This window comes from Astyanax mexicanus, chromosome 1 (assembly GCF_023375975.1).
Source record: "Astyanax mexicanus isolate ESR-SI-001 chromosome 1, AstMex3_surface, whole genome shotgun sequence".
Classification (NCBI taxonomy): Eukaryota; Metazoa; Chordata; class Actinopteri; order Characiformes; family Acestrorhamphidae; genus Astyanax; species Astyanax mexicanus.
This window is the reverse complement of record NC_064408.1, coordinates 104,110,604-104,131,608: the sequence shown is the minus strand read 5'-3', so window position 1 is coordinate 104,131,608 and position 21,005 is coordinate 104,110,604. Positions and strand designations below refer to the sequence as shown.

Sequence of the window (21,005 nt, the reverse complement as noted above, 5' to 3'; positions counted from 1 at the left end):
ACTTGCATTAAGTATATATAGATGATTTAATGTTACACAATTATTTATTTTCTTCTTATCCTCCATCAATAAAAAACAGAACAAAAAACACTCATTCAGAGCCCTCTGAAAAGCTGCCAGCATTCAGTGTCCTGCACTTCTGATTCAGGGAGCCCTGCCACTGGTCATCAGCTTCTGAAGTAGACTCACTGATTCACTGACTTGTGCAGCTTGTGTCTGGTTTAGATCCTATAGACTTAGGTTGATCTTGATTTTTCAAGAGGAGGGGAAGTATGCAGTGACGTCTTCAACTCCAGGGCTTTCGTTATCCAGGTACTCTAAGATGACATTGCCCCCGTTGTAGAGAGGAGAGTGTGGAAGTGAGAGCAGTGACTGGAGACTGGCATCCATTTTGAGAGCCTCACCAGTTTCAGGGTGACAAAGCCGCAGTTTCTGTAAGTTAGAATAGGAAAAATTAATACTCATATATTGGGATGAGCCATATCATTTTGCGCCTGATCATATTGTTAGAAATTTGTATTTTAATATTAGTGAGATTCTGTCTTGAAAGCAGTTTTTTTTATATTTTTTTATATTAACTGTTAAGCTTGTGTATTATGTATAATTGTTCATGTTTACACTTTATATGCATTGATTAAATATTTTGTACTTTAGCATTTTGTTAGATTTATTTGTAACATTATTACATTATTTATTATATTAATATTATTATTACTCTTGTTTACAAAATAGACCAAAGATTTACTGATTTTTTTTATTTGGTTTCTACTGTGTGTTTAAACTGTTATACAAAATAACACTTTAACTTTGTTAAAAGTGTTTGTTACAGTTATATATTCTTAAAATTATTCCAATTTTTTTCAGTGGTTTGTCATTTCGAGAAGAATATTGTTGGCACAGAAATGCCCTGAAAAACGATTATATAAAAAGCAAAAAAACAAAATATAGAGAGAAAAAGGAAAAGTGTTCTGTGTTGTTTTGATATTACTAGTCACTGTATTTCAAGTTATTGGGTTATTACTGTGGTACTAGTTGGTTGAGTTGGTTGTGCTAGGGGCGTGTCTAGTTCGGACTGAGTGAGGGGAACAGAGAGCACATGCTGAAAGTTATGCTGCTTTGAACACTTCTCAGTGTGTCCTGTGTTCATTAAATTTGGTATTTTTTACTATCCCCTCTCAGCTACGAATCAATTGAGAAGTATATTATTTGAATGAATATTTGTGTTTATGAAATGTTGTGTGCCTACTAGTGATTTTATTTACTTTAGCTGAGATTTCTGAAGCACATGGAGTTAGCTCTGCCTGTTAGCAGAGTGCTAACAGTAGGCTGTCTATTCTTTAAGGCTGTACAGTAACATGCTCAGTTTAAGGGTATATTTTGTATGAGATGCTGTTTAATTGTGATTTGACTGTAAATTTAAGTAATTTATGTAATTGGCTATGGTCATTTTAATGTTTTTTTTTTTAGCTAAGTAGGCTACGTAGCTTAGATAATGCTAGCTAGCAGAGTGCTCTTGAGAAAAATAGGCTAATAAGCTAGCCTGGTTCCACAGAGCCACATCCTTAGTAAATGAACGTTTCTTTAGCATTTTTTTTTACTTTACATTTACAAGTAGTTGTGCTCATTACATTTGTATGAAAGAGTATGGGTAATAATAATAATAGTTAAATATGTAAATCTGTTTTAATGTATTTCGTTAAGTTGCTGTTCTGGCTTATCAGATATATGACTGATATGGAGCTAAAATGAGAAGTTAATATTGGTGAGTTGCAAAATGGGTCTGTGTGGAAAAACTTGTGTAGTATGCATTTAAAAAAAAACAGTACATTAAAGTATACATCATATAGTACAGCTTTATTAAAAATCAACTGTATTTGTGTTAGTCAAGCTAAAGAGTAAGATGATTATTTTTAACTCAATGAATTATTATAATGTTATGGTATGTTTTTTTAGAAAATGGTATGTTCTTTGAAAATGCTCATTGAGATCTCAGTGTTAATAAATTTGTACATTTCTGACTGTTGCAGGGCAGATTAACCAATTTCTGCACTACTAAATATGTATACCAGACAGCTGTGAATCATCCCTTTGAGCATTATCACCCCAAGCTTACCCTGGCTGTGAGGACATTGTTGTTGTTCTTCAGGCTGGCCTGAGATGAGGCAGAATCCACCACTTTACCCACACTCCATTTAGAACTGAAGAACATGGGTAGACTGGAAGCGTTAGCTTCTTTTGGCAAAAACACCTGAAAGTAGGTCCGCTCTGTCTGGGGAGGAAAAAAAAAACAGAAGTCAATTTTAATCTGTACAAAAACAATATCAATAGTTAATGTTAATAGCAGAAGATAATTTCCCCCCAATTTCCCCTCACACCAAACATAGTTGAGCGGTCAAGATACGTAAAGCGCTACTGCATCTATTCAATCTGTAACTTCGCATTGGGCAGCTGAATATGCCTGGAGGAGATCTGCTTGGTGGGGCGTTCTCTAGATCACACACTAAAGTTTGCTTTTTTAGTTTTACAGTGAAAACACATACACTTTTCTTATATTAGTACTGTCTCACCTGTAAACGTCAGACAAGTGCTGTCAACATTAACGTATGGAAATAATCTGTACATTTTTTAATGCAAATTAATAATGTTTCTTTTTATATTCAATTTAACACTGATTATATCTAAAAACTTACTGTAACTGTCCTGCCACCTTCTCATTCTCTCTCTCTCTCATACACACAATCCTGTAAGTTGATATGTTACCACTCCTGTCTCCTTAATTGTACTTTAAACATGTTCAAAGTAAGTGGACAAAATTAGCTGTACACTGTATTTTGTGCTGTACTTTTCCTTAAAACAGTATTTTGATTGTTTCAATATCTAGGCTAAACGAGATCTGCATTTGCATTAATTGTTTGATTTGTTTAATATTTTAAATGTGCTTGTGCTGGTGTAAATACCTGTGGCAGTCCTTTGTCTCCAGAAGCATGTAGCTTTAACTTCATAAGGGCAACTTTAGCAGCAGTAGCACTATTCTTTGCCCCTTTTCTGCCTTTACTTGTAGGCGCACTCTTCTTCGACTCTGACAGGAAACAGTAAGTGCTTGTTAACAAACTGACCAGAGTTTAACCATGTTTGACAACCCAGATATAGTTAAAAGGAACACTGTTATATAATCCAAATATAGCACAATCAAAATTGCCACCCCTTACAAATTAAGGTTTACTTATTATCACTCTGTCTTAATCACCACTAATTACAGCTTCACTACTACTGCATCAAACTATCTGGATCTGTTTGTGTGAAATATAAACACATATTATAAAACCTAAAATTATTAAATGTCTACATGCATATTTATTACTCTTAAAATGTATTGCTGAACTTTTAAAGAAGTCAATTCGACCAGCAACATAACAGAAGGGTTGATTAAAAAAAAGGAAACCACGTGCTCTGTCGCCCTTTAGTGGTCAAGTAAATGCAATACACACTAGCAAGATGTGCAAGATTAGTTCAGAGAGATTTCCCATACATTCATACATGTGTTCCTTTCAAATCACATTTTTAAGTAGTTGAAAGATACATAATAATGTAATGTAATGTAATATTTGATGTTACAAATATTAGCATATGATTCATATGATATGAAGAGCAGTAGCTGAGTAGAGACCATTTAGCTACGCCTGTTTGTTCCTATACTTCATATAACCATTAGAAAAAGAATTGACAGCTAGGCTGTGTATAAGCACATTCCATTTAGTCACCCATATGTATAATAAAGCTTGAAATGGATAAAACATTAATGAATCGTTTGAGCAAAACCACCATTAATACTTAGTTGCATTAAATTCTTACCACAGTCAAAACTTTAAAAATGTTATGGTACTAAATTAGTGAACAATCTTTGGCTAAAAATTTTACAGCTAAAATCAACAAGAGTGGTGTCACTAGTTCTATGACTAACCTACTATCTTTTGCACAAGTTCCTGTGTTGCCAGCATTCGAGGCTTAGGTGTCTCCAACTTCTCACACTTATGGTCATCCTGATGACGGTGACTGAGGAGAAAATGAGTAAAAAGAGTATTATTTGTGAGAAACTGCTGAAAAATCTTCTTTCCAAGAAACTGCTCACACAGCTAACAAAACAATAAAAACAGAGAGAAACTGGGCATGCCATGATAATGGGGGTGGAACAAAATGGAATGTTGCCCACAATAACGATGCTATTGCGTTTGGGGGTCTCAGGAAGTCTTAAAGCGTTCAGAACATGTACGTATCAATAAAAATATTGATATTTGACATTATACCACAGTTAGTCCTGCAATGTGATTGACTGATTAAGGCGTGAGTGCCATTATCAGCCGGTGATGCACTGTAACCACAGAGCAGCAATGGAACTATATTAACTCGGAGTGTTTATAACCATCATATTTTTTCGTTCTCTTTAAATCAAAATCTTTTAATAGTGATAATGGAACTGTGGTATAATCGCAATAATTCACTCGAGGCTAATGATACATTATTTAATGTGGTCCATGCTAATGCTAATGATGCTAATGATACATTATTTAATCTGGTCCATAACCTGTTTTAGTGCACTATGTCGACAATAATCAATAACCTTTAATGATTTTCATAAGTATTAAAAGAGAATATGTAAGCAGGTACATACGCAAGGCAGAAGTGTTTCTGACACTGTGGACAAACAACTGGTAGGAGCTCCCTGCCTTTGCAGTTCTCAAATGTGCACGGATATGATGTACTGCTTCCCGAACCAGAAATGTCCCTTTTCACTGAAATCTGGACGAAAAACAACATTTCAACTCATGATAATGGTGAGTGTGTCCTCCCTTTAGAAGCTGGCTGTAGATAAGTATTATACAGAACAATTCAAAAGAAGAAAAAGAAAACATAATTTAAAGGTCCCATGTCACACATTTGTCTTGGACTGAATGTTTTCCATGAGGATCACTAATGACACTTGCAGTTCATTCTGGCATGACAATTTTACAGTCTCTTCTATAGCTGCTATGTATGGCTGCCCTGGTTTGTGACAGATCATAAAGAAGGCCAGGCTGAGGCACTCCTTATAACCTCAAAGCAGTGAAACTACTGGAAGAAACTGAAGCTTAAAATTACATAATTTACAAAATGGACTGCTGTAGCCATTTCACACACTGGCTCTCATTTAATACCTTATATTTCAGATCTGTTAAAGAATCCACCCCAAATTCTTACATTTAGACATACAAATATAGACATTAAAACTAGACAATTATAACAAAATGAAAGGTTTGGAGGATGTGAAATGTACTGATTGATTTGTATTCAGAAAATTACTGATTTTAAAATTAAGCACGTTTTATGATTTTTATTAATTATATTTTGACAGCTGCAGATTTAAATATTTATATTACTATTAGTAACGCTTCTTATCAAACATAAAACATTTTATATCATGCCTGAATAGAAATCTTCTTTCAAACAAATTGTTTTAAATATTTTCTATTACAATTAGTCGTTTCTGGTCAAACATGAAACCTTTTTATGTCCTGGTTAAATAGAAATCCTAAACATAGAGGTGTGTAATATTAGACAGAGAATTAGTATGATTTATTAGGTGTGATTTTCTTTTTAGCTCAGACTCACCTCGGGACAAGAATGGGAGTCTCTGCTTCTGTGCTCAAGGCTGGTAAAAGAATAAGCAGGATGAAATTATGGTTATATATATAATGTGTTTTAGTACTGTAGCTTTTTAAATACGGTTTCTCACCAGAACACTGCAGAGCAATGGTCACACACGAATGGAAGAAAGTCTGCAATGAAACCAACAACACATTTTGACAGATTTATCACCCCTGGATCACTCTTGGATTTATCACTCGAGGCACGTTTTATTTAACTATAACAATATATTAAAATGCTTTTAGTACTAAGGTTAATGTGTACTGATGCTGACTCACTGACCAGACTATAATGGTAATATATCTAGTATAAACGCCACTAGAACAGCGCTTCGCCTCGACCGCATGAGCTGTTGAGCTGCTTACGATTATGTTTTAATTTTAACATATTTAGCTATTTTAAGTAAAACTGTGGAGAAATTCAGACCTTTCTGACTACAAGACTCAACCTCGCAATGTTTTCCAATGTCCAGCTCCGCCATTTTGAAAGTTTCAAAATAAAAGTCCTGCAATACTTTAAAGAGGCACTAAACCCTAAACCATATTTTTTTATTAATAGCTGAAATGTGTTCCTCTAAAGTAATAAAACACAACAGTCCTTTTAACTTTTAAGAAAATATTTTTTTATCCTTTAAAATCCTTTAGAAGTTTTTTTTTTATACATATTACGATTAGGTCTGCCTCTTCACCGCTCTGACAAGTTCAACAGCGCTATGGGCAAGAATTATGTGCAAATCAGTCACAATATACAAATGAGTTAATCAATAAAATCACCCCACTAGTGAGCTAATACCTTTGGAAATGTCCACCCTTTTCTTAAAAATATAGGAGCGCTGTGTGGAGCTAGTTTACCAAGTTATATCCACTGCTTTCCAGAAAAAAGACTGACAGAGCTAAATTTAACACATTCATCAAACGGCCACACTTCTTTACCATCCTGTTTATTCTCCACAAAATGGTAAGGGCAGACCAGTAGGTGTTTGGGTGGATGCAATAGCACTGTCCATTCTTAAGGGTTATCTATAAAGTATCATAGCTATGCTGAGAAAGTGGGTAAATTAAAGTATTAAATTTATCAAACCATTACAGGTCTATACTCTTTGCACTAACTCAGGAGCGCACTTAAACCCGGAACCCCATTCTTACATGGGTTTTCTCTTCTGTAAAAGTTCTTTTAGTAGCTTGCCCATCTGGAAGCCACCTAGCCCACATTGCACCTATGTGAGCCCCACGAGAGCATGTTGACTGGAATGTCTTATAACATTGCATTAATCATACAAATGGATTTAGCTGAATTTTTTTCCAAAAAAAATTCTTTTTTCTCAAAAAAAAAAAACACAGAGAGAGATGAACAGGTTTAGTTTCCACAGAGACACCGATATGAGATACAGTGTTTAGACTGAAGTCCCACTTTGAAAATGAGTTTGTCTCATTGTAACCGTTTTTGTTATTTGGCCTGAGATTTGTAGGCTTCTTTATTTTTGCTTTGAAATACAGTGTATAAAACAGGGGTCGGCAATTAAGTTTGGCCGCGGGCCAGATTTTTTCCAAGCCATTATACGTGGCGGGCCACAAGCACCTGGTGGGGCGGGGTGGGGGTTGTCGCTCTTAAAATGACAAGCAGACATTCAAGTGGGCTGATGTGGGTAAAATCTGTGGACTGACCATTGGGGGCGCTATTAATGATATACCTGATTGTTAAATAAAATAAAAAAAAAACGAATAATAAAAAAAAAACAGAATAAAGAAGCTAGCAGTTATCTAACAGCCCGTGGCTCTATCAAAAAATCTTTAATACATTTTTCTGTTTTGGAAAATTAAGTTTCTAAATAAAGAGCATTTTTGAGACGGACAGTCCGATTTTTTTTTTCATTATAGTTCAACCTCACGGGCCAGATGTTTCTTGCTTGCGGGCCGCATCTGGCCCGCAGGCCGCCTATTGCCGACCTATGGTATAAAAGATATTACACTTAAAAACAGAGGGTTAAGGTGCTGGACTCGCCAATCACGTCTCCAGACCTAAACCATATTGAGCACCTGTGGGGCATCCTCAAACGAAGTTGGAAGAACGCAAGCATCCACCAGCTCTGTGATGGATGCCTTCATGGAGGAGTGAAAGAGGACTGCATTGGCAACCTGTGAAGCTCTAGTGAACTCCATGCTCAAGAGGCTTAAGTCAATGCTGGACAATAAAAATTTAGGAACACATATCAACACTTTGGGCACAATTTGGACATTTTCTTTTAGGGGTGTACTTACTTTTTACTAACACAGCAACTGGCTGCTTTAGTGGCGGGCCACAGGGGCGCTGGCTCAAACTGAAATCTGATTGGCCCCCTAAATTAACCTTCCTGTTACTCATTTGCAATGAGCAATGCTAAGATTATAGATGGAATTAATACACAAACACTAGTGGCGCTAATGAGCCCAATAGGAATGTCCAGTGTAATTAAAGCTTAGAGATATTTTGAAATGACAGTGTTTTAGGTTTTAAAAAGGTTTTAAAAAATTAATGAAATGCTGGATTTCTCGCATGCTGTGTGTGTTTGAGAGTATTTTGTCTATGTACTGTAAAAGTGCATGTAATACTGGGAAGGAGTTATTTTTATGGAGTTAATTTTGTGCCAAAGATTTTACACAAAAAAAATAAAATAAAATATAATAATAATAGTATATTATATACATATAGAAGCAAAAATAATTAAGTAATATAATTTAACAGCAAAATCCACAATAATCCACAGTAAATCTCCAAGAAATAAAAAAAAAGCAGAGTTAATCCATGCGCAAATCATTTTTAAATAACTGCAAAGAATAATAAAGTAACCAAGTATATTTAAAAATATATATTTGATATATGTTTCCTGTATTGCATTTGCAACACTCACTTTTTTATTATTTTTTTTTGTGTGTGTGTGTAAAACTTTTGGAGCAAAATTAACTCCATAGATTTTACTGTGTACTATTTTTAAAATAACATTCAAATAAGGCTTTGAGTGGTCCAGCGGGTTAAGCGCTGCCACTAGACCAGGAATCCTGTTTTTATAGCTTGCCATCGGCTACCAGAGCCCTGAGAGAGCACAATCCAATGGGTGATGTCGTTCAGCACAAGGCTGATGTATCTGAACGAGTCGCTGTGCTTTCCTCCAAGCGTGTTGTGATGCTACTCGGCAATGCTACATCAGCAGCAGTTTGAAAAAGAGGCGGTGACTGACTTCACCTGTGTCGGGGGAGCAATGTGGTAGTCTTCACCCTCCTGGTGTTTGAGCATCAATAATGATAGGGGGAGTCTTAATGAGTGGGTTGGGTAATTGGCTGTGTAAATTGGGAAGAAAATGGGAGAACATTTTTTTTATGAAATAAATACATAAATAAAAGAATAAAATAACATTTAAATGTTTGAATATGATGTGACTGATAAAACACTTGGCCCCTGAATATTGAATATTTTGGCCCCTTGTGCCCCTTATTCAGTAAAATCCTAGATGTGCCACTGCACGTAGTGGTTTATACTTTAATGGCTGTGTTGAGTTATTGAGGGCACAGCAAAGGTATCCAGTTAAGACTGAATAGCAAGAACAGCCTGTACACCATTGTGCTGTTTTGAAGGCAGCCTTTATGTGTGAACAGAGGCCCCGCCTCCTTTTACAGGTGTGCTCGTCACACAGGTGTAGGGGTGTCACTGTTTTGAATTGAATTTGGAAAGCTGACAGGCCGGAATTTTCACTCTCGGACACAGCAGCTCGACTCTCTCCTGGACTCTGTACTTTCTTAGACACAATTTGAAGTTGATTTAAAGTTAGATTGTTTAAGATCAGCCGCTATGAGTAAAGTTTCAAAGCTGTTTAAAGGGACGTCCGGTTCCTCCAGCTCTAAATCCAGCTCCAGCTCCTCCAGCTCCAAATCCAGCTCCAGCTCCGGGTCTAAATCTAAGCCCCGGTCCCGGGGTGGAGCGGCTCCGTCCCCGCAGGAGGCCATCAACAGGCTGCGGGAGACCGAGGCCATGCTCACCAAGAAACAGGAGTACCTAGAGAAAAAAATAGAGCAGGAGATTATCATCGCTAAGAAGAACGGCACCAAAAACAAAAGAGGTAAAGTTTTCCTGTTTATAGATTAAAATGTAACTCAAATGGATATTTTAACTGGCGGTGTTCTGCCGAGCTTTGCTACCCTGCCAAACTGTGCAGCCATAGGCCTATATTTAAAGCTAAAATACAATAAGAAAGGCACCATATGAACAACTTGCTCCCAGCAGAAGTGTACCTAGGATTTTTTGATAGGCCTATAGTCACTGTATCAGGGTAAAGTTACAGTTTTTATTGAATATAAGATTAAAATGATTAAAACGTGTTTTTTCGTATTTAAACACTCTAAAAAATGCTGGGTAGAAATTGACCCAAATTGGGTTGTTTTCACAACCCAGCGCTGGGTCAATATTGGACAAACACAGCACTTGGTAGAATTGACCCAGCATATTGGGTTATTCATTTGACCATGCATTTTGGGTTAAGCATTCAACCCAAACGCTATGTAATTTTAACTACTTTGCTGGGTTGACTTAACCAAAGTTTGGGTTGATTTTAAAGTACGAATAAATGTAAAATTTAGACCTTTTAATGCAAGTTTTTTTTACACCATAAACATTGAAAAAAATTAAATAATACTTAAGTACCAACAATAAAATGCTTTATTGAATAAGTACATCTCATGATAATTTCTCAAAGTAATTTCTTAACAACAGTCATCAACAACAACCATTTCATTTCCATTTCATAAACATTCCTCAACAACATTTCTTTTCCCTGTTGATGACCACAAAGGATTGCGAGCAGTGCCGATCATCTCCTACAAAAAGATAATCCTTTATTAGTCCTACAGTGCTGAAACAGCAGAGAACAAAAAAATCTCAACACATGAAACCTGCATTGCACATTAAAATACTATACAGTGGTATGTATGTTGGCATGTACCTAGAGCCAAAACAAATGGGTATGGTCTTGTGACTTGTGCCTCGGACAGGAACTCCCCATAATGGTCCCAACCTGTTGTAAAGATGAGAATTTAAACAGAATTAGTACTTTTATTGCTTTGAATTAGTACTAACATTCTTAAATAAAACATGCTGAGCATAAGCTGCTATCAATCCAATGTTTGTATTACAATACATTTTACATCAGAAGAGAACGCTTTCATCTAAAACCTTATAGACAAGTCAGTTCACTATGTGACCATCTTTGCAACACGACTGGACGCTAATGTAATACAAGACTTGTGTAGAGCAATACTTTCACATAGGGCCATTTTGGTTCCTTTAATAAAGTAAATGATTTATTTTTAAATAGTTTTAAAATTACTCAGATTATATTGTTAAAATGTGTGAATTAGTCTAAAAAAATGCAACTGACAAAAAGGCAAAATGAAAATAAATATGTAAGGTGGCCAATACTTTTTCACAGCAATGTATATTAACTTACTGGTTGCAGATCAATAAATTATTATTTTTTTGTCTCTTTGTAGCTCGGACGGAAGCTCTTCTATCCTCTTCACCTTGCGCATCTGAAAAGAAAAACATTATATTAGGAATAATACAAGGTTAATATACTTTTTAACCCATGACTTTTTCATGGCTTCTCAGCAACTTTTCTTGACCATACAATCTTTAAAACATTAGTGCAGATGTGGACAATAAACTAAAAATCTATCAAAAAACTTATCTTCAGTTTAAATCTTTTGATGGAATCAGTTTTTAAATAACCTAATTTGGCAGATATCTGGCTGTCGAGAAACAAGTTAGTATTAACAGGAATATATGTACATGATGAAAAAATTGCTAAATTTGGCAAAGCTATTTTCACATGCACACACTATCTCCCCCTACAGCCGTGTATCCCTGGTGTGTTTCTGTAAAGACAAAATATGACCAGCCGGCTTATGGGAATAGAGAGATTTTAGCCACTCTAGCACTGACTGTACCCCTACAGTTAGCACTTTTTTCTACCCCAAATACCCCATTAGTAGACTGTTGTCTAATTACCTCATTCAGTTTTCTGAGGTGTCACCTCAGTTTCAGTCTGGGACCAATCACAGGAACTAGCGCCACAATGGAAGCATCGTCCAGTAAAAGAAAACTCCTTTTTCATTTCTTCATCTGAGAAGAAGTGTGCATGCAATAAAAAAAAGACAACAAATAAATGCTTTTGCAGAACTGAAGTTGAGATCACCAATTTCATTCTAAATGACAATGTACTCTGGTTAAAATAATGCCCCTGAGTTTGTACCAGAGCAGAAATTAACTCAAACATAATGAACAACATTAAGATTGAAGCAAAAATGAATAAGTTTGCTGTCATATAGTTTAAATATTTTAAACTTTTATTTAAATACATATTTTAATATTTCATATTCAATCACTGGGTAAATGACAAAAATAAAATTGGTGAAACTCCCCTTAAAATTTCACTGTGACATTTATACTGTACCTTTGGTACTCTTTGTTCTAAAAAAAGAAAAATAAGCTCAGACTTTGGATCAGACCTTAACCAATACTTTGCCGCAGACTCATTCATTCATGAAATGACCATCATAAATACTTTCAAGTTATTTATATGAAGGTTAACTTACACTCAGACCTAGGAATCAGAGAGTCCAGTTTCCACTCATGTAATTTCTCCTTCACAAATGAATCCATGGAACAGGAAAAATCTAACAGAACTGAAGAAAAATAAATTGTATTAACAAAACCACATCAACTAACATTTTATTTTTTAAAGCGGAACCCAACAAGATGCCTTTTCTTCCAGCTAGACTTAAAATATAATTCAAGAAAAATTCGAAAGCAACTAAGTACTAAAATCTATGTTCCTTCCTTTTAAGGTACTTTTCAGCATTTGTATATAGCTTTAAGGAGAAAGCCAGTGTAATATGGACTTTCTTTTACATTTTTACATCATTTACAATATCAACGTAGCTCCACACTTCATTGCTAGATTCCAAGGGCTCTAACGTTTAAAACAAGGCACTGAGAAAGATAGTGCACAGGTAGTTTATTAAAACACTGCTTATACACACAGCATGAAAAAGTAGGATAGTGGAACAAATTGCTAAATTAATTAAATGCAAATGCATCATATATTATATATTAAATATTAGTTCAAATACTGTACATTTTAATGCAAGTCACTCAAGCAGAGTTTATCAACTTCAAAAACACAGTTTCAACTCATCTGCACGATGAAATGGCGCCTACTGATGCTAGTTAGCTAGATATCCAGCTAATTAGCAGTAAGGACGATAAAATAGCTTCCTATGTTCAGTGTAAAAAGTAAAAACTAGCGTTAGTCAGCAAAATCTAGTTAGTTATCTAGCTGGCTAGCTAAATCTCTAGCGCAGCTAACATGCTAATTTGATATTAAGAGGCTTACCTTAGCTAAAATAACATAATTCCACAAAAGCATTTTTTTCCCTTTATCGCAACTCGAAACTAGTCCAGCCGAAGGTGCTTTGTCCAAAGGTTTACCCAGTTATCAAACACTGCATAGCTAGCAATTTAGCTAACAAGCTAATTTTTAGCTAATTTTACCTAATGCTCACAGTACGTCTTTCAGCCTCAATTTGTGAGGGAGAATGAATCTAAACACTTGGTGTCTAGCATTAAATCGACATATTTATATAAAAACTCAAGATTAAGCACTTTACTTACATATTTATTTCAGCCATTTACTTCCCACAGGAGCCTCTTCCAGCGGGAGGGAAATGGTGCGGTCGGCGTCCAGGGCGGGGCGGGGCGGGGCGTGACTTGACGTGACGTGCATGTTCTCTCTCAGGTCCGCACTGCAAACCCAGCAGCGCTGGGTTGTTTAAAATTACCCAACAAACGAAAAAATAACCCATATTTTTGACCCAACCTCAGTAACGTAGCAGTTGGGTAGTTTAAATAACCCAGCATTTTTTAGGGTGAATAGTCGAATTTTATTATTAATTGCAGTGTACACTTTCCATACACTCAAACACGTAATGACAGCGAGCTCGTATTTTTTATAGTGCACCTAAAGAAATTAGAGTTATAATGGAAAAACATTAAATAAAAAAAAAGTGGTACATGTGGGACAGGACATGCGCAGTGCCGGTAGGTAGCACACATCGATATGTGGCGTTTCTCGACAGAACACCCTGGACAGCTAATGAGCCACAGGGCATCGAGTTTTATATCACACGATATTTACTTAGCTAGGCGTTTCAGAAACTGTCAGCTGTGATGTTGACTGGATACAGTACGTTGTAAAATATATGTACTAGTAAACAAATAAATAAATACAAGATTAAAGAAACCCATACATTTTTTTTTAATTTAATTTCAGTATTTTCCCATTTTCTCTTCAAAATACGCGGCCAATAACCCAACCCACTTATTAGGACTCCCCCTATCACTAGTGATGCCCAACACCAGGAGGGTTAAAACTAGCACATGCCCCTCTTACACATGTGAAGTAAACCACCATCTCTTTTTGAACTGCTGCTGATGCAGCTTTGCCGAATAGCCAGCACGGTCGGAGGAAAGCACAGTGACTCGGTTCTGATACATCAGCTCACAGAAGCCTAGTGCTAATCGACATCACCCTTTGGAGTGATGTGGGGAGAGAGCGCCATCTACCCACCCAGAGAGAGCAAGATCAATTGTGCTATCTCAGAGCTCCGGTAACCGATGGTAAGCTACATGAACAGGATTCGGAATGGCGATCTCCTGATCATAGTGCCAGCCCTTAGCCCGCTGGACCACCCAGAGCCCTGAGAGCTAATTTATTGACTAAAAAAACTCACAAACGACAGCAGTTTCAAAAAACTGAGAAAACAGTGACAATAAATAAAATAAAAATTAGACAACTTGATGTTTAATTGTTTTATTCCTAGGTTCGTATACTTCTTACTATCTTAATTACTATTCTGAAAATAACTTAAGTTAAATTATATATAAGTTAATAATAAGTTAAAACCTTTGGTAGTGTTGTACTTATGTATTTAATTAATAATTTCTTCAATTTAACAATCTGTGCCTACCATTTAATAAATTGTTTTATTTAGTTAAACTAAACAAAAAAATATGAATTATTTATTTTTTATTCACAATTGATTACTTTTTTAAAGATTGTTTAATTAAATAGAGAGAACAAATTGGTAAGTTTGAGGAACAGTTATTTGAAGTGAGGGAACACATGTTTGTCTCTAAATACTATTTTTCTAAATACATTTTTTTTATTTTATTGATATGATCACCTAAAATGACTTTTTATCTTGCTTTCTAGGTTTCTATGTTGTAAATTTGTGAAAGGTTAAATCATGTAAGCCTGTAAACTTGTCTAATCTTTGTTTGAATAGCAGGTGATGAGGATTCCTTGTTTATTTTTACTACACCCTAAAGTGACATGTGAGGCTATTGTGTGGGAACACCTTAAGTTATACCTGAAACAACTTGTTGGTCTGGAGTCCCTTCATTTCCAAGCCTTACTCACACCTTTTTTTATTTAGACGTCACAATGTAGTACCAGCTCATTTAAAAAAAACAAATCTACAAATAATTAAGCCCCTAACATCTCTGTATTGCAGTAAAAAAGCATGTCAATTAGAATTCTGTGTAAATGATGTATCTTAATTTTAAGCAGAATAGTCAAAGCTTCCACAATATTATAAATACATATAAAATAAACATAAAGTTATACAAATAAATAAATAAGTAAAATGATAAATATTATAAAAAATAAATACAGTTACCATGTCTTATTATAGTATCCTGAAAATAATAACTATGTTTTACATACAGAAGATAGTATATAAAATAGTATGAATTGATGTGGAAGGATACAACACTACAACAAGTTTGCATAAATTAGTATAGAACCTGCTAGTGGTTATGTTATGCCACATGTCATGGGACAGAAACTTGTATTGTGTCCATTGACTTTTGTCATGTCATATGGGGTCTCGAATCCTGGATCGTGCTGCTTGGCATCAGCAGCCGGAGTCAAAGAAAGCACTGAGTCATTGTGGATAGATGACACCCTGTCCCTAAATGTATCCTAGTGTAATGCTGGACAGCACAGACGTCTGTTGGTTGTTGCATTGGAGCTGGGGAGTGAAGTGGAGGCGCCCTGCTGAAAAAGGGCAAGCTTAAAAACAAACTTAGACTATTTGAAACTACCAGTAAAATGTTGTGCCCAAATGACTTTTGCCATATATTAAGGAACACTGCACAGTGAACTGGGGACTTTTCCCAGTCATGATCATTACCACTTACTGCATCTTCTATTGGTGTTAATATACCTTCTGTGGTGTATTCCTGTTAACCAGTTAACCCCAGAACTCCTATATCTGTGAACTCCCTGTTGACCACTGTGAATCATCTCATTCTGCTCTCATTTTATGGAGTCATTTTACATAGTGACAAAAGCACAAAGCCATTTACAGGCAGCAGTGATACTGTGAGAGACTTGTTATGTAATGCTTTCCCTAGATGTTTGCCGATGATTGACTACATAAATATTATTCCTTTGTTGTAAAAGTGATCTGAATGTGGTGGACTTGATTTTTGTTCTTGGTGTTTGTTTATTAAGTAAGATTTAATATATTTAATATATATATATATTTAATTACAAAGCATACATACTATTTCAAACGTAAATGGAAAAACACTGAGCATAACAGTAACATTTAGGACTGGTCTGGTCTGGTTTTAGTCACAAGCTTTGTCTTGGTATATTTCTCCTAATCCATATTTTGTATCTAGGAGTTTAACACTACAACATGCACTACATGGACAAAAGTATTGGGACATCTGGTTCTTTGTTTTATCTGAAATCAAAGATAATATAAGTGGTCATTCTGCTTTTGTTGGAATTACTGTCTCTACTTTCCAGGGAAAGCTTTCCACAAGATTTTGGAGCATTGCTGTGAGGATTTGGTTGAATTTAGTGACAAGAGCTTTAATAAAGTCAGGGTGCCTCCAAAAATACCGGATGGAACACTATCATCCTTCCAGAGAACACAGTTCCATTGCTCCATAGATCAATAAGCCTATGGTGCCAATATGTTCATATTTTTATAGGTTCATATTTTTTATGTTTGAGCTCCAGAGAATCCTCTTCTGTTGAAGATACTTCTCTACATAGACTAACCAAGTTGATTGTGTGCATTTGCACATTTGCTTATAGTAGCTGAAAGCATTAATTAGAAGAGGTGTCCACAAATATTTGGACCTATAATGTAGTGCAGGTATGGATCCTTTCTAATTTTGTTCTCCAATCTATCATATGTTTCTTCTCTGTGGACCACAGAAACAATAGACAGAATGATGGTGATTAGGATGATTATGATTATAAGGGTTTTTCATTTTTCCCAGCTGCACTTCAAGCTCTCAAGAGGAAGAAGCGATTTGAGCAGCAGCTGACTCAGATTGACGGGACTTTGTCCACCATCGAGTTCCAGAGGGAGGCGCTAGAGAATGCCAACACAAACACAGAGGTCCTGAAGAACATGAGCTATGCAGCCAAAGCTATCAAAGGGGTCCATCAGAACATGTAAGCAGCTTTCACATTTTTCCATTCATGTTCAGCACAGTTTGAGATTTGCAGTACCAGGGCTCCCCTTATTCCAGCAGTCTAAGGCACTGGCACTATGATCTGAAATTTGCTGGGTCGAGTCTCAGATCATGCTACTTTGCATCAGCAGCCAGAGTCAGAGAGAGCACAATTACCCTTGCTCTTTCTGGAGTGGATAGGAGGCACCTTTCCCCACATCTCTCCTAGTGTAATGCTGGACAGCACAGGCATCTGTTGGTTGTTGAATCAGAACTGGGGAGCCATACATTGGATGCCTAGCAAGGAGATGTGGAGGCTGCCCTGCTGAAAAAGAAAGGCCAAATTATTGAACAAAAAACTGAAATTTGCAATACCAATATAACATGCTCATTAACTAAAGGTTGATGCAGGTCAAGGATTTGTTTTTTTTTTTGCTTATTTATTGCACTTATGTGTAAAGCTTTGACTTAAGCAATATACAGCGCATCTGCAGGTCTGTAAAATCTTAGTCTTATTCGTTCATCAAATAAATATTAAACTACTTTATTTGTGCAAAACTCTTAATTTTTGTTAATTTGAAATATTGGTTTGTCAGAAAATAGGAAAAAGTAATCACACATGAACCATAAAGACTGTAAACTTAATATGAGTGTTGTGTGCTGTTTGCCATTTTGTTTTTGTGTCTTATTTTTGTCTCTTGAGTTCTGAGTGGTATTAAAAAGTTTTCTATTTAATTTGCCCTATTCATTCAGATACCTTGAATATAGCATAGGAAGAGCTGGGAAGTGGTAATGTGAAATATTGTTTACACATGGCCTTAATTGTTGTATTGTTTTTTAGCAAAAAACATACAAAGTATACAAACATTTCAAATGAACCTTGGAGTGTATTAAATACTCCTTAACCTATCACCCTCTTGCTGTCTCTTTCAGAGATCTGGATAATATTGACTCTCTCATGGCGGATATAACAGAGCAGCAGGAAATAGCCCGGGAGATCTCTGATGCTATCTCACAACCTTTTGGTAGTGAATTTGATGAGGTAAACCCATCAGCAGTGTGCTGTTTCCTTAACCTCATAGTTTAGGGTTATTTGAAATTACACATTCTGATAATGCAGTCCCGGACTATATCTAATAAATGTAGACTTTTAAAAAATGTATCATATTGGATCATTATTTGTATTTTGGATGAAGTAATACTTTACCATTCCATTCCTACAGTATAGTTTTCCTTATCTCTTTGTCTCACTCTTTTTAGGATGAGTTATTGGCAGAGCTGGCAGAGTTAGAGCAGGAAGAGCTGGAGGAAAGTATGAAGAACATGGGCAAACTGCCCAGTGTACCAAGTTCCAAACTGCCCAGTGTACCAAGTACCAGACTGCCTAGCACAAGACCCAGCCAGCGGACAAGTAAGTATTACTTGTCTGTACAGAGAATCAAAAGGGTATGGTATTGTGTGGCTGAGCTCCTCTGGGCTATAGAGACAAGACTGGGCATGGCATATACAATGGATGTCTCCATCTTTAGTGGCTCTCAGTTGAGCAGTTTTGGATGTCAGTTGTACATGGCTGTAGCCCAGTAATTCAGTGGTGAGGAGGACAGCACACAGTTGTGCAACAGTTCAGGTCTAAGCACAACATTTACATCTTCTTGAAGACTATGAGAGTAAGAACTTCTTGATACAAAGAGATTGGTAACAGACAGTGGTTTATCTTGTGTTGTGTTAAACTATTATCACTAGATGTTGTGCAGCATTGTACTTTGTCTTTAAATCACTCTCTTTAGTTCTAGAGTGTCCAAAAATCAATCAGTTTTAATGAATAACGAAAGATGTGAGAAAAATGAATCATCTGTAATTCCCAAAAATCTTCGTAAACTAAAACCTCAGAATAAGCTCAGTGTATTTCAGAAGATTTTTACAGGGCAGTGGCAGCAAAAAACATTTTCAGTATTTAACATTCAACGGCTAAATGTTGCATGTTATAGCACATTAAATGTGTTTTGTTTATTTCTATATGTTTACCTTTACAAAATAAATAGGAATTTGACTAAAATATTATATTTAATTAATATTTAGCAAACCTTTAACTACTCCTGATCACATTAAACAGTTTATACTTTTGGAAAGTATAAATGTTTTGGAAAAAACACACAGTACACAGATTCATTTCCTTTCACTCAGATTTTATGCATATGGTGATTGTTTTATACAGTTTTTTTAAATATGATAAAACACACTTTTGCCCACATTTCACTACTGTGTCCAACCAACAATGTGTTTTTATTTTTATTTTACAGCATCCAGGAAGAGAGTGGAGGATGAGGATGACATGAAGACACTAGCAGCCTGGGCTTCCTAATCATTGGGAACCATATAAGTGCTCCATTACTGCCACCTTTCAGTGCTGAGAATGTCTAGCAAGTCTTAATGTCATAATTGTCTCTATTTTCTATTGTCACTGTGTTTTAGGTGTAAAAGGCTGTCATATGTTAAATGAAGGAATTTAAAGATCGGCTTGTACATAGCAACATGAAGGATGATAATATTGTAATGAGTAATATATGTAAATATTAAGAGACACTGGAATCTGTGTAAAAAATAAAATTATTTTAAGTCATGTTTAAATAGATTGTTTTTATGTTGAGAAATATTAACTGGGAGAAAATAGAAATAAAATGATATAAAGTTCTTTTATTTCAGTTATTCAGTGCAAAATGTGAAATTTGTATATTATATAGATGTATTACATACAGAGTGATCTATTTTAATCATTTACCAACACCAGCAGATGACTTGGCTCTCCAAACTATCACTGATTGTGAAAACTTCACAGTAGGCCTCGGGCAGGTTGGACTGTGTTTCTCTCCACTCTTTCTCCAGATTCTGGTCCCTTGATTTCCAAATGATATGCAGAATTTACTGATGATGATGGTTTGGAGCAGTGATGTCAGTAACGCGTTACTTAGTATGTTAAGTAATGTTAAGATTTACAGTGTTAAATATTTCAGGTCAAGAAAGACTTTCTTTATTTTTCTTTTTTATAAAAACAAGTATTTATGTTAAGTGAAATCAAGAAAGACCATATTTTATTTTTTATTAAAAAAATTAATAATTTATGTTAAGTTAATTCAAAAGAAATTGTCTTTTATTTTTTATAAAAAAAACATATTTTTTCAGGAAATAGTTCAACTTTAAATGTCTAGAGATACATTGTTGCTGTTAAAAATGCATTTTCCAATAAAGGGAGTATTGGCAAAACTGGTTATAGTTTTTATGTTAAGGCGGCGCTGCGGCGGGAGGTGGTGTCTGCAGCTGCTGAAAGTAACTAATAAAGTAACTTGTACAATAACTTAGTTACTTTTAAAATCAAGTAATCCATAAAGTAGCTAAGTTACTTTTTAAAGGAGTAATCAGTAATCGGATTACTTTTTCAAAGTAACTATACCATCACTGGTTTGGAGAGACATGTCATCTGCTGGTGGTGGTCCACTGTGTTTTACCAAGTCCAAAGTCAATCTTAGAGCACTTCATGCTCCCCTCTGCTGACAACTTTTATGGAGACCGATTTATTTCCAGCAGGACTTGCCAAAAGTACCATATATAATGATCTTATATAATATTCTGATTTTCTGTGACACATCAGACAGCTTCCTCTTGTGTCCACAGTTAGTCCAGTTGGATGTGGTTCGTCCTTCTTGATGGTATGCTGACATTACCCTGGATACTGTGGCTCTTGATACTTCACAAAGGATTGC

The 21,005-nt window shown here is 35.6% G+C and overlaps 2 protein-coding genes and 1 long non-coding RNA gene across 3 annotated transcripts; 1 reads left to right on the top strand and 2 right to left on the bottom strand.

The window, feature by feature from the left end:
- Window positions 1-7: 7 nt before the first annotated feature.
- Window positions 8-6,177, bottom strand: zfand1 (zinc finger, AN1-type domain 1). The gene is made up of 8 exons (XM_007258589.4): window positions 6,109-6,177; window positions 5,771-5,813; window positions 5,647-5,686; window positions 4,670-4,797; window positions 3,962-4,053; window positions 2,958-3,079; window positions 2,114-2,269; window positions 8-432 (listed from the first exon to the last, which is right to left on the bottom strand). Exons 1-8 carry the CDS (start codon window positions 6,161-6,163, stop codon window positions 256-258), a joined length of 813 nt encoding a protein of 270 aa, XP_007258651.3. The 5' UTR covers window positions 6,164-6,177; the 3' UTR covers window positions 8-255.
- A 3,186-nt stretch (window positions 6,178-9,363) lies between these two features.
- chmp4c (charged multivesicular body protein 4C) lies at window positions 9,364-19,938 on the top strand. The gene is made up of 5 exons (XM_049463299.1): window positions 9,364-9,772; window positions 17,071-17,248; window positions 18,181-18,289; window positions 18,508-18,658; window positions 19,548-19,938. Exons 1-5 carry the CDS (start codon window positions 9,505-9,507, stop codon window positions 19,607-19,609), a joined length of 768 nt encoding a protein of 255 aa, XP_049319256.1. The 5' UTR covers window positions 9,364-9,504; the 3' UTR covers window positions 19,610-19,938.
- LOC111195507 (uncharacterized) lies at window positions 10,351-13,623 on the bottom strand. Its single transcript, XR_007423991.1, has 6 exons — window positions 13,381-13,623; window positions 12,303-12,392; window positions 11,716-11,829; window positions 11,156-11,237; window positions 10,652-10,723; window positions 10,351-10,526 (listed from the first exon to the last, which is right to left on the bottom strand). It is a non-coding gene; the product is annotated as an uncharacterized LOC111195507 (long non-coding RNA).
- Window positions 19,939-21,005: the final 1,067 nt, after the last annotated feature.